The following is a 17,784-nucleotide window of genomic DNA, read 5'->3' on the forward strand; positions in this document are numbered from 1 at the left end:
TCTGCACTCTGCACTGAACAGAACAGAAAATCAAACTTGTCAATGTATTTTGAACATGCTGCAAATCTCTGCCAAACACATGAACAGAGTTATTTTCAGTTCTACTTCTATGCAGAGTACCTTGTTGGTTCTACCTCCATTACCATCTACATCTACATACATAAGCTGCAAGCCATCAAGTAGGGGTTGCATGGTTATGAGAGGTCACAATCAATATTCTGCAGATTTTGTAACTATCAAATATGTGGGAAAATAAAAATAATGTTGAGAAACACTGCAAATCAGAGAAGCACTCTGTTCACAGGTGGAAAAATGCTGATGCTTCTCAACAGAAACAATCAGTCGTCAAAAGCTTAAACAGAGTCAAATAATGAAAACAAGTGACGACCATATCAGAAAAAAACAAAGTTTTTACAAAAGCAAACATTCAAATCAAAAAGTTCCCCAATCACCATTATTTTAATAGTCAATTTCAAAGTACTAAGGCTTCATCTCAAGGTCACTTAGTGTGACAACTATTTAAATTTGTAGTATGTCTAATCATTTACAAATGAACAATGTTTTGACGTTAATTTTGCCAAAAATGATGCAAATTTTGTCCAAAATAAATGTGAATTTTGGCAAAAATAGAGTCTACATTTCAAAATATGTAAAGATGGCAAATCACAGATTTTTAGGTGAGGGGAACTTACCCTCTGAGCAGATATCAGACAACGAATTTTAGGTCAGGATCTAATGGGTGGCACAGTTAGAAGTAGCCCACCTCTCCTTTGAATGTGAATTCAATATTTTGACTTCTTAAATAGAGGAAACAGCTACAACAATGGCCAGTTTTATGCAGAAATTGTTAGCATTCTTCTGTCAGCATTTCAGTTTATTTCATCAGTGAAGTTAGAAATTTCTCTTTGTGGTCAGCACAATACCTTTCTTGATGCAAGAAAGAATTGAAATTGTGGAAGCATATGTGAAAGAAAGATCAATTAAGGAAACTCGCAAAATTTTTGGGTCAAGTAACTGGATAAAGGACTAGCAGCACAGACAGCAATACAGATTCCATGAAAATTGATGCACCTATGGATCTGTGCCAAAGGTAAAATGACAAAGAATTCCTTCAGTTTGCACACCAAAATTTATTGCAGACATTTTCTGAGGAATTATTCAGAGCCCAAAGAAGTCTACACATAAACTGGCCCAATAGGCACATGTAAGTAGGAGGAGTTGCCATATCATATGATGGGTCTGCAGCAGTTATGGGACAATGACAGTCAGAAATGTGTCGATTACTGAGCATTGCTTTGAATAACATCAATGATGGTTTGTTAGACTCTTTCCATAACATCATGAGTAATGAAACATGGTTTCATCTTTCCAGTCATGTGAATTCACACAACACGAGTGTCAGCAACCACGCCATGACAAGAGAGGGGGGGAAAAAAAAAATCAGCATTTCATTCAGTGTAACAGGAACAAAGGTAAGTACTGTCCAGCAATAGCGTCTCACAACTTAATAGTTTTCTCGAGTCCATTTTCCTTATGTTACAGTTAATAAATTGGTATTTCATTTATATGCACTATATCTTTTACACTTGCTTCTTAGGCTTTCCCATTCTTATTACCTCTACACAAACAGTGAAAGTGTTACTCTGGACCATACCACTATTGTAGTGTTTTCATTTGTATTCATCTGTGAGTACTAAAATTCTGTAATCAATTTGTGTACTCTTCTGGATATTGTCAAAACCAATCTAATATCTAATTTTCCTGTCTTCCTTTCTGCAGCATCACACATCTACACACATCTACACTCAGGCCACTAAAGACAGGACTGACAAATTATCCAAATGATCACACACACACACACACACACACACACACACACACACACACACACACACACACACAGAGAGAGAGAGAGAGAGAGAGAGAGAGAGAGAGAGAGAGAGATATGCGGGAAAAAACGTATATATTCATCAGTTGTTTTCTTCAAACGTAACTTACATTGGTGAGACGAAAACACTGCATTACATTTATGGCCACATCACATATTAAAAAAGTTGTACGAGATGAAGACTGGAAAGAGTGGACAGCACACGATGAAAATTTGATGTGGGCTGCAGACTTGTGCATAACCTTTCAGTTCACCACAAGTTGTTAAGGTAACATTTTAATTATTCAGATGCTTCAGCAGTACTAAAAGAAAGAATAAAGTAAAAGTTAGTAAGAAATGAATCTTATTAATATAGAAATGAAAAAAAATTTTTGTGAATTTACAATAAAGAACTGCCAGTTTTAGATATTAAGCATGTGTCTCAGGCAAAACTGGTCCATTTGAAATTACTATTCATAATTTCCCATTTGAAGGTCATTAATATAGGTTAACACTCACTTTATGAGTGAAAACACAGCAATCATTTCCAGTGATATCTTCACTGTTATAGAATGGTGGTTATCAGATGCTATATATTTTGCAAAAATCTGGCATAATTTCATGATTCAAATCACTTTCCAAAAAGCTCAACTCCCAATGTTTCACTTACAGCAGATGTTCTTAGTTAATAGCTTTCTGTAGTGACAACCCTGCAAACTACTGCAGTAGTACTAATTTCTTTTTACATGGGTCAACAGCTGCTATAATTTTTTTAATGACATTATATCTGCTTTTAGATGTTACTGTTCTTATTTCACTGTTGTAGTTTTGACATGTGCCATATCCGAGCATCTACAAAGCATAAAACAATGTACTGATAAAAACATGATATGAGATTAACAGAATGTACACTCAAGATCTGCCATTTGTTAACATCCATGTATTTACAAGATTTGATGTTATATTATGCCAGAGGTGTAGGTTAAAATACCATTGTTGCAGGACTTACTCTTGATGGTAATGTGGTCATCAGCTGTTGTTAATGACATAAGTAGATTTGTTACTGGCATGCTGATTGAAGTCAGTCAACATGGGGCAGACATAACAACGTATGGCGCACGTACACTCAACAGCTGGGCTACTGTAGACATTATGGCATAAAAATAGTATCATTTGGCACTAACAGCACAAAAACTGGGGCAGGGCATGACGTCATACAGAGAAAGTGGGTTATTGATTCATGAAATGTGAGATATCCAATGCTCATTCTGTATTGACCTATGCCTCATGTGCTAAGGATTGCTTACTTTACGATGCAGATTATGAACTTGACTGAATGTTTGAATTGCAACAGCAGCATCTGGATACCAACAAATATGAGGCACAGAGGTTATAAAATGTGTAAGAATGCACTTACAAGGGGGCACTATCTATTGTTCGTGTTTAAGAATGAAGAACGAGTTTCACTAACACACTTCTCTTTCTAAAATTGCTCATATTCATCTTTAGAAAATTGAAATAACTTTACAGTTTCAGAATGAAGATAAAAGCCACAAAATTATCTCCCATGAGTGTGTTGAGTAGAGTATTCAATGAGACTTTCATTATGCCTGTGTCTCGTGGCATAATAGTTAGAATATTGGAGTGGTAAGCTGAATGTGTGGAGTTCAAAGCTACATATTTTCATTTCTTTTGTTTTATTGTTTTTACGAATTCACTAGAATGAAAAAGACAGCAAAATTTCGGACATTGTTTACCGAAATTATGAAATCGAGCCTCAGAGTAACAAAATGGCTGGCCTTTCCCCTGAAGAAATATTGACCTGTGTTGCCTCTATAGCCATCCATAACTGCGAAAGTGTTGCCAGTGCAAGATTTTGTGCACAAACTGACCTCTTGATTCTGTCCCATAAATATTCGATTAGATTCTTGTGAGGCAATCTGGGTGGCCAAATCATTCGCTCAAATTGTCCAGAATGTTCTTCAAACCAATTACAAACAATTGCGGCCCAATGACATGGAGCATTGTCCATCCATAAAAATTCCGTCAATGTTTGGGAACATGAAGTCATGAATGACTGCAAATAGTCTCCAGGTAGCTGAATGTAACCATTAGTTCAGTTGGACCACAGGACTCAGTCCATTCCAGGTAAACACAGACCACATCAGTATGGAGCCACCACCAGCTTGCACAGTAACTTGCTGACAGCTTGGGCCCACTGCTTCATGGGGTCTGCAACATACTCAAACCCTACCATCAGCTCTGACCAACTGCAATTGGGACTCATCCGACCAGTCCACAGTTTTCCAGTCATCTAGGGCCCGACTGGTAAGGTCACGAGCCCAAGAGAGGCACTGCAGGTGATTTCGTGCTGTTAGCAAAGGCACTTGCACTGGTTGTCTGCTGCCATAGCACATTAAGGCCAAATTTGGTTACACTGTCCTAACATATATATATATCCATCACATGTCCCACATTGATTTTTGTGGTTATTTCATTCAGTGTTGGTTGTCTGTTAGCACTGACAAATCTTTGCAAACAATGCTGCTCTCAGTTGTTAAGTGAATGCAGTCGGTCGCTGCATTGTCTGGGGTCAGAGGTAATGACTGATATCTGGTATTCTTGATACATTCTTGATGCTGTCGATTTTGGAATACTGACCTCCCTAATGATTTCCAAAATGGAATGTTCCATGCGTGTAGCTCCAACTACCATTCTGAATTTAAAGTCTGTTAAATCCCTTTGTGCGACCGTATTCATGTCGGAAACCATTTCACATGAAGCTTCGCCAATGCACTGCCCTTTTATTCCTTGTGTACGCGATACTACCACCATCTGTTTAAGTCGTATCATGATCCCACGACTTTTTCACCTTGGTGTACAAATGGAGGCATAGCGTGCCTACCAAGATCGGCCCACAGCTTGTATGAGTGAGAGAAAGAGATGGGAGGGGAAATTACAGGTGAATAAATATAAGAAGAATTTTTTTACATATTTTTTGGAGGATACAGGAAGTAGCAACAGGGGGCAAGCGACAGATGAAATAACAGAAAGTAGCCTTAAGAGAGTCTCTCGTGATTTATTACTTTTTAAGTATGTGGTCAAAGAGCAAATGAAAGATAAATATTATGTTTAAAAAACATATTTAAAAGTAACTGATTTCAATTAAAAAGGTGACTTATAGGAAAACTAACTCATATTTTATTATGTGTAGTTGAATACCATACTGTCACTGTGTGATCTTTCACTGGCCATCGCTGACAGGAAATTAAGGAAAAGAACAAGTGAAGAAAAAGTAAACTGTTTTCAGTGCTCCAATATTTTGTACAGGATCCTTCATTATTTCTGACTTTAATCGTGTCTCTTTGGCATTAACCCTATGAGGAGTCGGTTGCACTTGCCAGAAGAGAAACTTCCTCCCAGGCTTCAAGAAGAGAATCTCAATGAGCACGAGAGTAGGTGGTCGGTTTCATAGGCAGCCCATATATTCCCGATCGGATTCATATCGGAAGCCTGTGGGGGCCAGTCCACGATGTTGATGCCATGTTGGACAGATGCTGCTGAACGAATGTGGAATTATGCACAAGAGAATGATCTTTCAGTAACTTGTGGTTATCATTGCTGATTTTCAGTCACTGGGGCCCGGGTTCGATTCTTGCCCACATCAAGGATTAACTCTTCTTGGATGTGTGTGTGTGTGTGTGTGTGTGTGTGTGTGTGTGTGTGTGTGTGTTTTGTCCTCATCATTGCATACTCCAGATGGGGTCTCCCAGCCAATAATGCCATACACACATTTCATTTTTCCCTTCACTGTATATCATTCACACTGAAAAAAGCATCACATTCTTCATCATATGGGCATACTGCCTGCTATTAATAGTTCCCTCAATTCTCTGAAATACTCCTGCTTCTATCACGAAAGTCCAACAACAACAACAACAGGAAACCAATAGCTGCCCATTTCTTCTTGTCATCACTACATATTCTTCACGATGTCAAGAGCATTTGTGAACTTTAAAGTCACCCTCGGACCACCGTTGCTAGTGAAAAACACATTCTCGTCAGTGAAAATTACATTTTCCCACACTGGGTACAGATGCAGCGGCATGAATGCAAGCCGGTATAAACTGTTTTCCTCTCTGAGTTCTGTGACCAGTCCAGTCCTCAGCCTTCAGAGAACTGTGTCACTGCAACTGAGGAAGTTGGTGTCTTGCCATACTACTGGACAGTGAATCTGTCGGCTCTTACACTGAAGTTCTCTGTCCTCCTGATGTGTCCTCAGTCTATGTCTCTGTGGTACTAGGTCGCACACCGTACCTCCTGCTAGCTCCTCTAACTGAAAAGCTGCCTTCTGCAATCAGAGCAACTACTCTGTCTCGAACTGAATGTGCCCAGTGAGCCACGGCAACCGACTGTTCGCTATGCGATTTCTGCTTGCTGTTCCTTTACTGATGTCTGGGGAGGAAGTAAACATATTTCAATTAGAAGAACTAGTTGTGTCAGGCTGAAGGAAGACCTATTCAAAAACATTTGCTCTTTAGGCCTGACCTTAAGCCAATGTGGCTCCGGGTTGCTTAGGTCAAGTGGACTGAGACATTCCTTTAAATTGATGATTCTGTATCGAATTTGGGTTTGTCCACGTGTGTCTGTGTATCACTGAATAAACATTTGTGAACTAGTACTTAAGAAACGTGCTTGAATTTTTATATCAATAGTGGACAGCTGAACTGTAAAGTTCCCATATGCCAGCAGTTAGCCCCTATATGAGGCATATGTCCGAGATCCGATTCTTTGAGACATATATATCTAAATAAACAGAAAAAGTTTGTTAGTTCAACCGGGAACAGGAGGTTGTAGATTAGGCAATTCTCCATCCAGTCCAGATAACGTCACCTGTAGGTTACCCAGTAGTATAAGAGTAAGGTCCAAAAAATGCCCCTACGGGGTAGTTAACTGCCGAGACATTCACAATAGAGTGCCAGAGTTTGAAGCACTCCTAAAAAAACAGTGAAGCTTACGTAATACTAGGTACAGAAAACTAGTTGAAACCTGAAATTGATAGCAGTGAGATTATTGGGAATAAGTTAAGTGTTTATTGAAAAGATAGGCTAATGGGAAATGGAGACGGCGTATTTGCCATTGTAGACAAGAAATACAAATCCGCTGAGAGAGAAGTTGCAGCTGCATGTGAGACCGACTGGGGGAGGCTCAGTGTCAGGGATGGGCATAAAATTGTAACTGGATCCTTCTATCCCCCCATCAGACTCCTCTTCCTATGTAATTGAAAACTTCAAAGAAAACCTCAGTTCACTTGCACATAAGTTTCTCAATCATCAGTGGAGACTTATCATCCGACAATTAACTGCGAAAATTACAGTTTTTTTAGTGGTGGACATGACAAGACATGCTGTGAAACATTACTAAATGCATTCTCTGAAAATTACCTAGAACAGTTAGTTTGGAGCCCCATTCATGACGGAAATAGATCTAATGGCAACAAATAGACCCAAAATCTTTGAAGATGTCCACATCGAAGCTGGTATCTGTGACCATGATGCGGTTGTGGCAACAATGACTATAAAGTACAAAGGACAACTAAATCAAGTGGAAAGATATATATATATGTGTGTGTGTTCAGTAAACTAGATAAAAAAGCAGTATTTTCATATCTCAATGAGGAACTTTTAAGCTTTCAGCACAGTGCAGGGGCATGTATGGCTCAAGTTTAAAAAAATAGTTTACCATGCACTGGACAGATACGTATCCAGCAGAACAGTTCACAATGGGAGGGAACCTCCATAGTATAGTAGTCACTGTAAAGAAACAGGGATTACTGCATAATAGGTGTAAAATAAACCACAGGGTGATAGATAGAGAGATGCTGAATGAAACATTCAGGGCTGTCAAGACATCAACATGTGATGCCTTCAATTACTACTGTAGCAGAATATTGTCAAATTATATTCCACAAAACCCAAAAAAATTCTGGTCATATGTAAAGGCTGTTAGTGGCACCAAAGTTAGTGTTCAGTCCCTAGCAAATGAGACAGGAACTGAAATTGGGGTTAGCAAAGCGAAAGCTGAAATGCTTAACTCTGTATTCACTTGTTCCTTTACAAAAGAAAACCCAGGAGAATTGCCCCAGTTTAATCCTCATACCACTGGAAAGATCAATGAAATAAGTATTAGTGTCAGTGGTGTTGAGAAACAGGTGAAATTGTTAAAATTGAACAAAGCTCCAGGGCCCAATGGAATCCCTGTAAGATTCTATGCTGAATTTTTGGCTGAATTAGCTCCTCTTCTAACTATAATCTACCATACATCTCTTGAACAAAAAACTGTGCCCAGTTCTTGGGAAAAACCTCAGGTCACACCTGGCAACAAGAAGGGTAGTACAAGTGGTCCACCAAACTACTGACCAATATCCGTGACATCAATTTGTTGTAGGGTCTTAGAACATATTCTGAGCTCAAACATAATAAGGTATCTTGAACAGAATGACCTCCTCAATGCCAGCCACCAAGGATTCCAAAAACATAGATCAAGTGAAACACAACTCACACTTTTCTCTCGTGACACAATTAAGGGAGTTAGTTAGATGCAGTATTTCTTGATTTCCAAAATGCATTTCACTGTGTACCACATCTGCACTTATTGTCAAGAGTACAATCATCTGGGTATAAAGTGAAATATGTGGTTGGACTGAGGATTTTTTGGTGGGGACAATACAGTGTCTTATCTTAAATGGAGAGTCAACATCAGATGTAGAACATAACATTGGGTGCGCCACGGGAAAATGTGTTGGGGCCCTTGCTGTTCATGTTGTATATTAATGACCTTCCAGACTTTAATAGTAACCTAAGACTGTCTGCAGATGACACATTATCTACAGTGAAGCATTGCCTCACAGACGCTGCACAAGTATTCAGTCAGATCTTGATAAGATTGCAAAGTGGTGCAAAAATTGGCAACTTGCATTAAATATTCAGGAATGTAAAACTGTGTACTTCACAAAATGAAAGAAATGTTGTATCCCAGGACCATAATATCAATGAGTCACCATTGGAATTGGCCGACACTTACAAATACCCAGATGTAATACTTTGTAGGGGTACAAAATGTAATGATCACATAGACTCAGTCATGGGTAAAGCAGGTGATAGACTTTGGTTTATTGGCTGAATACTGGGAAAATGCCATTGGTCTACAAAGGAGACTGCTTACAAATCATTCATGCAACCCATTCTGGAATATTTGGCTCAAATGTGTAAAATCCATACCACACAGGACTAACAGGAGATATTAAATATATATATATAGAGAAGCACAACATGAATATTTGACTTGTGGGAGAATGTCACAGAGATGCTAAAGAACCTGAATTGGCAGACTCTTGAAGATGGACATAAACTATCTCAAGAAAGCCTACTTACAAAACTATGATTCTAGGAATATACTACAACCTCCTACTTATCACTCACATAAGGATTGTGAGAACAAGATTAGATTAATTACAGTACACACAGAGGCATTTAAAAAATGATCTTCCCAAACTCAGTACCTGAATGGAACAGGGAAAAATCCTAATAACTTGCACAATGGGATGTGCCCTCTGCTATGCACTACACAGTGGTTTTCAGGGTATAGATGTAGATGTAGAGATCGGACAAAGGCAGTAAGATGGAGATTGCTGGTTTGAATGTGTTTCAAGACACGGCAATTTTCAGACACTCAAATCATTTCAATACTGTCATATTCAGATAAAATAAGTAAACAAATAAAAATTTGTACAGTGTTTATGTTGTCCTTTTGTGTACTTAGTGAGTAATATTGATAATGATAAAACACAGTAAATGGCTGTTTGGCCTAATTGTTGAATGCCAATTTCAGGAATATAAACTACTGTAACATATATACGTCCAATGTCAAATTCTTAAACAAAAGGAAAAAGAATTGTGTGTGCTGGAAATATCTATGCAGATTTATATGTAACATATGTCGGGCTGTTGTTGGTTTGTCCTGAATACTATGTACTTATTGAGTTCACAGTTCAAGTCTAGGAATACATCCTAGACAGTCCCAGGTTCCAATCATTGCACAAGTGGATATTTAACCACAGTTCCCAAAACACAGACAAATTCCATTCCCATAGTCATCTTTGAGGTGAACTTGGTTAGTCTTTGACAATAAATGTTACTGTCACGTAATCACTGTTACGCAGATGCAGGATACTTGAAAACTCATAGAAGTGCCAGATATGTGACACATGTGGATGGCAAGTAACTTTGTTTGCGTACTACAGGTGGTTGCTGAATCTTGTGCAGATGCAGCTAGGCTCACTTCAACATCATCAGCATCACAAAAGAGATAAATAACTATCAGATCAATATATCAAAACTCAGTTCGTGGTCAGCCACAGCACTGCCCTGCACTCCACTTTTCTGATCCACTAGTACACAGTTCCAGCTACTGGCATTAGTGCATCGTGGGCTGTGACAGGATTTTTAGGATGGAGCAAAATTATAGGTTCGGGGGAGATGTTTAATATCAATTATACTCCAGTATCATGTAACTGACTTCACTTGATGATGATGTAGATAAAGTTACAAAACAGGTCATGCATTTTAAAATAAATAAGCACACAGCTGCAGCTGTGCTTTTGACTTAACATGAACTATTTGCATTTAATCAGTGCTCAAGAGACGAACATCTGAGTTCAAACTCTTCTCTGAAGCTTGAAATTGTGGGCATAATTTATTGTCAGAAGTCCATAACAAACTTCGTATATTACATTTAACATTTTCTGACAAGTGATCCAGTAAATTTATGTTACTAATATGATAATGCTTCCCATTCATGAGAGCTTTACTGGCTGTCTATAGATGCACAAGAACTCATAACAACCTTAATGGTTTGCTGTTGATGAAAGCAGTCTGTTGTGAATTTACTGGGAATATGTAACCACCATTTCTAAACACTATTATATGTAGCTGTACAAATCTGTAACATTTGTTATGCTAAACTAGTGATGATTTCATGTTCGATTCCAGGTTTTGAGAATAGCTATCCAAAATCTGCTTTGGTGGTTGGATATTTTGTCTAACATAAGGCACCATACCTTTTGTGACTTTAGTGACCTGAAGAAAAAAAACTGCATATCGGCTTTGCTGCAATTTAAATAAAATCAGCCATTTCATTACTCTAAGGCTTGATTTCATTATTTTGGAAACAACGTCCAAAATTTTGCGGTCTTTTCCATTCTAATAAATTCATACACATGATAAAACAAAAGAAGAGCTCTCAATACCAAGGATACATGAAACCAAAATGAGCCCTAAGTCATAGATTAAATGTGTAACAACACATGAAGGTACAACTTGCACAACTGCATGTAAGATTCGAGAATTCAGTAAGGTGCAACCAAGGCTTTGATCATCATCATATTGAATCAGAGCCCACACATTTGCCTGGTGAATCTCCTGCAACACAATTTACAAATTATTTCACACAGCATCAATAATTTTTGATTGAAGATTATGGCAAACAATTTGCCAACAACCGTATCCCTGCCACGTTCGACTCTTGACATGTCAGGTAAATTTCTAGGCTGTGGAAACAGTGGAACCTGCCATTCTTCAAAGAAGGCTTGATACTGCCTTGTTACATGACAGGGCATTGTCTTGCTGAAATATGTCATAGGGAGTTGCCTGAATGAGGGGCAGTACTTCAGATCCTACAAGCTTCCCGAAGTATGTTTTTGTCTAATCAAAAAATGCCAATTTTGCTGATCGCCTAACTTGGGTCCATAACCTGTTGGAATGTGTTTTGACAATACAAGCATGACATGTAATTACAGAACACCTTTATTCTTAATTCACTGTACTGATAATAGCACAGAACTACTAACAACTGACTCAAAAACATGCGCATGTATAGGCAACAAAGATATTACATGGTGGTAAAATTTGAATCTCAACAAATATCTCACTGTTATAGTGACCTTCTATCTAATGATTCCACTCACACACTACTATTGTAGAATCACACCCTGTACGAGACAGGATCTCAAAGTGTGTTGTTCATTCCCTGGAGACCTATCATTCTGCACTCTTCAAACACACATGCTGGTGCTGTCCTTTTCGATGATGATGATGATGATGATGATGAGGCATACTAGCTTTCAGCTTTCCACATTGTCTGATAGCTCGTCACTGACTGAGCTGGAAGTGTCGGTTACTTTTCTGGTCATACACGGAGCCAAGTTCGGGTCATATTGATGTGTGGCTATGCTGGCAAGGGTGCACGCGATTGATGTAAACAGTCGAGTACATGTGAGAATAACTAGGTGTTGGCTGTTTATTATTGTTTGTTTACAGAGTTCACATTAAATACTACGTTTTGTTAGTGGATTGACTGTAGAAACTAAATCATGGACTCCGATTATAGCTCTACAACTGATGAAAATCCGTGGCCACATTTAAGTGATTGTGTACATTTTGTATCCAAATCGGGAGAACAAACACTTTTTGATTGTGAACTGTGCTTGCCTAAAAAGTCAACAATTAGTGCCCAAAGTGAGATGCATGAAAAATACTGTATCATGCAAGACACTTGAATTTATTACTTCATTGCTGCTAACTCTATACACAACACATTTTTCAAACAGTATCCACATACGTCACTGAATGTACCTAGAAAAATATATCACTGTACGTCACATATTTCAGGATATATGATATCATAAACACTGATATGAGTGAAAAACTACTGAAAAATGCAAGACTTTTAATTTCTTTACTACTTCTTTACTACTAACTCTATTCACAATACACTTTACAGACAGTCGCCACATATAACATTGGATTTACCCGCAAAATTAGATCTCTGACAAAACAAGTTCAGGAGGTACAACATCGTAAATATTGAACTGCGTGAAAATGACACTGCAGGGTGAAAATTTGTTAGATGTATGAGTGAAATATATTTGTCCTATGTACGATGTTTTAAAGTGCTCCATGTGAATGATGAATGCTCGACATCACAAAAATGTGTTACTGATATGCAGGAGAAAATTAGCTTCAATGGTAAGCATTTTGTCAATGCAAAGAATTTTAAAAGACATTGATTCCTCATATGTTAAGAAGAGAGTTTTTAGTTCAAAGAAGTGACATAGGTGCAGCACGAACTACATCCCATATAAAGATTCACGATACAAGAGGAGGAGGTAGTTCAACAGTGTATTACCTTGATGAAACACGGGTCAATTAGAACCATTCCAGGAAGATCTGCTGGAAAATGAGTGATGGTACTGGCAGTTTTAAAGTTTTCTTAGGGATAGGTTCTCGGATAATTATTCTGCATGCTGACCCATCATCTGGTTTTGTTTCTGAGAGTAAACATGTATTTACGTGTAAGAAAAATAGCAGTGACTACCATTTGGAAATGAACGCTGTCACTTTCATGACATGATTAACAATTCTTGTCATGCCTTGTTTCGAAGTTGGCCATTGCCAGTTATAATTCAATTGTTACAGAGGAAACACCAAATATAAACACCAGAAAAGCAGATATTTTTCCCTGGCTTAAAAATAAAAATATTAAGCACAGTATAAACCAGACTGGTGCCGATCTCCTGCAGCTCGTTAATTTATACAAGTCACGTGACAGAACATACAAACTTGACTTCCTTGCACGTGAATGGGGTCTCACAGTTTTGCGTTTACCCACATGTCACTGTCACTGTAGCCTTGTGGAATTAATTTGGGCAATAGATAAGGCTATGTGGGAGAAAAAAAAAATTCAAGATAACATTCACTGAATCACTTGTGCATGAGGCAATAGACAACATCCCACCTGTAGTGTGGGCACTGTCTGTGTGTCATGCTGAAAGGCTTCAAAAAGAATAATTTGACAGGGAAGTGGTGATGGATATAAGCCTTGAACCTATCATCGTACATTTACAATCAGGTTGTTCAGAAACAGATTCAAATAGAAGTGACGGTGGTGTTGCGATGTAGACTTTGGAACAAAGTAATAATATTTCTTAGTTTTAAAGACTCGTAGTTTAAAAAATGTGTTTGTCAACATATCTGTTGCACACATAAGAATGACAATTTCATAGCCTTTTTGATTAGGACTTTCTATCCTTTGAATTATGCAGGCTATAATGTTCAACATATTGCCCAATGAGAATTTAAGCTTCTCCCGTCATGTTGTGTACTCTAATGACACGCGAGAATGCAGCTGGATAAATCTGTCAAAAGTTTGATATTTTCACAAGTAAACCCCTGCCATTTTCAAAGCACAAGTTGGATAAGGCCCTAAAATGACAGTAACTGTTACTTGTCGAGATATCGACCATTTTCGATGTTATTGATCACCATTCCATGGAGTTATTCACGGGTGATAGTTAATTGTTTGCTTGTTAAATGTATTATAAATGCGGGCTCTCATTGTAATGCTGAACGAATTAGTTTACACTCATAATGCTCGTTAACAGTGAAAAATATGACAACTTACTGACCATGTTTACGATAGTCTTTTCATTAGTTTTTTCTACCACTAATTATTTTTTATGCGCAGTGATTACACTTAACTACAGCCAAACACTTACACACACACACACACACACACACACACACACACACACACACACACACACCTTATAAACATTTTTAAAAATTATGTTGAGTAGAAGCAATTGTCAAGCAAATATAATGATTTCAGTTTGTGTTTGATGTTAATTTTGTTGTGTATTAAATTTTTACTTATAATACAGCTCAAATTGCAATAAATGATGATTATTGCAAGCAGTTTCAATGATCTTGTCATGAGACAATTGTCACGTTGAGAAAAATTCACATCTTCACAAAGCTGTGTCATCTGTTCTCGCCTCCCGATGTCATGCGGATTAAATCTTTGGAGCATTGGATGCAACATCGTCAAGACGTGAATTAATATTTTTCTCATGATGACTGATCGAAATTGATTTTAATATTTACTATTCCCATAAGAGATTTGAATGTATAATATGATGTAACCTAGACAAATGTGCCTCACTGTTGTCCGCAACAATGCAGTTCAGCAATGTGGACTTTGTTTGCCCGCTCTCTGCTGCCACAGATGTGCAGTTCTCATCCCTTTGCTGCTCCACCTCTATGCACAGAAGTGCCATCTTGTGTGATGCAAGCTATAGTTTATCACATGTAATACCTCTATACCCTTGATAGCTAAAGTCAAGTGACTTGTTTCTGTGGGCAAAAACATTTTGGCGTCTAAACAAGCTTTGCTTTCTGATGCAAACTTTAACATGTTTATGTTCATGAAGGGAAATATATATCTTATGTCAGATACTATGCAGTTCCCTGTACTTTGACTCCCCCATAATATAACATTTATAATTAAATAATTATAAAACTAAATGATTAAACGATTGAACTGTTTGTTTATCTATCTAAACTTCCTCAACAAAAACATTGTCATTTAAGCGACGGCAACACATTTTATTCAGCAGCTAATTTCACTACACATCACTAGTTCATTTCACTACACAGTCAACATAAAGTTTTCTATTATGACTTCATGATTAACAATTAAATATAACTTCCAACAAATCTCATGTAATACAATGCTTTAACATTCAATGAAGTTCACTATTTTAGTGACAGATTAATGATTAACAAAGTTAACTCTTTGATTAACACTGCCCAGCTATGTCTATATACTAATGAGGCATCCAAGGTATATGTAAATAAAACTTTCATTAATTTGTGTGCAACTTTCCTCCATGCTAATATTAAAATGCTTAAAATGTATGCCATAAACCATGTAAGCAGGGGCACTGAATAGAATTTTACAAGGAATCACCAATTCCTACACCAGTTATGTACTCCTTTTAGTCAGTTACACAGAAATTTGAGGGACGAAATAGCTACATAAAAGAATCACAAGATGTAATGAGCCATATTTTGCAATTTTTTTGATATACTCATAAACTTGTGTTTAAATTAATATTTATCCTATTAAATTTTACAAGAGGAAATTTTCAGTCTGTTCGTCAACTGGACCCTGTTTTACATGAGACACATTGCACTGTATTAATTAAAAGCCATGCACATTAAATCGAACTGATTATCTATAGCATTGTCCTTCTGTAATCATAAATTTTATTTACTTAACTGTTATAAACACAATTCACAGAATAAGAAAAAGATTGAACATTCTCACCCTCCACATGATTTATATATATTTTTGAAGCTACAGAAATGCTTATTGACAGGTATTTTAAGAGTAAACAAGCTCATACTGAGAAATACTTGTCACAGCTCTTCACTTCATTACTTACACACAGAAAGCACAAGATAAAAGCAGCAGAACATAGTGTTCAAGCATTTTATACTATGTTTCATCAATGAAAAATAGTAATGATACACACATATGGATACTAACAAATATTATCAACTGTCCTGAATTCTGGAAGCGAAGATTAGTGAAATGCATATCTGTGAAAGTGGAACTGCTTTTCTACAACAGTACCCTGTGGTTCACAGCCTAAAGCAAGACTTTCAACTAAATGACACTTCAAAAGATTGTGTTTCATGCATACAAACTGTGTAGTTTGTGTCACATTTTTAACTATTTAGCACTGATGACTGCTGACTGTTTGTCTGTCATAATGTGTAGGTGGTAATGGATGAATGTAAAATGAAAGGAAAGGAGAGAGAGAGAAACCTGATTCTAGGAAACAGACTATGTCTTTAGAAAGTACCAAGAGTACTACTGAACTTAACACATAATTAAAATAATGTCACTGTATTAGACACTCCAAAGTGATTTGAAAACAGAAAGGAGGCTTAGGAATTAACATAACATTGATAATTGGTTCATTAGATATGAAGCAGAAGCCAAGATTGAGACAAGGATGGAGGAGGAAAATGACCCAGTTGTTTTCAAAGAAACCATTTGGCATGGCATTTCTCTAAGCAATTTAAGAAAACCATGAAAAACCTAAATCTGGATGGTCAGACAGACTTTTCAACCTCTGTCCTCTCAAATGCAAGCCCAGTGTCTTAACTACTCTGCCAACTCACTCGCTACAAATGTTTGAGAATTTAGTCCAACACACTAGTGCACAATTGTGTGATTGGGACCTGTTAGCACTACCTTTCTCTTTTTTGTGGTCAACTTATGGAGTAAAACATTCGTTCCAGCAACCTCTACAAAGAGTGCCACTGTGCTGTCATCATTTAGCACCCTCAGCCATTAAGGCAAATATTTATTTACTGGTTACCACTTTGCAACTGCCACATAAAGATGATAAAAAAATAAAAGCAACATCTTCTGTTAAAATAATGTAGTCACCAATCTGAAATCGGTCCTTCAAAACCATACAATGTAAAATCACAATAAGAAGTAGAATGAACAAAAACTTTCTTTAGGACTCACTTTGTTAGATCAGTTACAACCTAAATTATGTTAACTTTTTACAGTTTTCAATAAACAAAAACCCACTAATGACACCACAGAGGTGCTGAAACATGTTTGGGTAAAATGAAAAAACAGTGTGTTTGCAAAAAGGTGGAACCTACATCCAATTTAACTGCAAACACAGATAGAAAGATAAGAGCTGCAGATCCAAAAGATGAATATTACTTGCATTGTGTTTCTTTATAGAAAGAAAGTGTCTGATAGTGAAACAACATTCTCAAAAAACTTTTGCATTAAACACGGTGTTTCACACACTGCTGACATTACATTATGACAAAAACTGTCCTGATATCACAATATATAAACTAAACTCCGTCCGAACAGGCTTTGGAAGGCCCAACGGTATTGACCAGCTGCTGTGTCATCCTCAGCCCACAGGAGTCACTGGATGCGGATACGGAGGGACATGTGGTCAGCACACCACTCTCCCG

The 17,784-nt window shown here is 37.4% G+C and overlaps 1 protein-coding gene across 7 annotated transcripts in view; it reads right to left on the reverse strand.

Annotated features, from left to right (window-relative positions):
• Positions 1-17,784, reverse strand: part of LOC126471475 (protein Malvolio) — a 393,678-nt gene that overhangs the window by 10,912 nt on the left and 364,982 nt on the right. The window contains exon 13 of one of the 7 annotated variants that reach the window (XM_050099677.1): positions 1,999-2,190. The exons of the other annotated variants lie outside the window; for them this stretch is intronic. Coding sequence (XP_049955634.1) covers positions 2,169-2,190 — 22 coding nt within the window. The 3' untranslated portion in view covers positions 1,999-2,168. The remainder of the gene's footprint in view (positions 1-1,998; positions 2,191-17,784) is intronic. 7 annotated transcript variants of the gene reach the window in all.

This window comes from Schistocerca serialis, chromosome 3, assembly GCF_023864345.2.
Source record: "Schistocerca serialis cubense isolate TAMUIC-IGC-003099 chromosome 3, iqSchSeri2.2, whole genome shotgun sequence".
In the NCBI taxonomy this organism is placed as follows: domain Eukaryota; kingdom Metazoa; phylum Arthropoda; class Insecta; order Orthoptera; family Acrididae; genus Schistocerca; species Schistocerca serialis.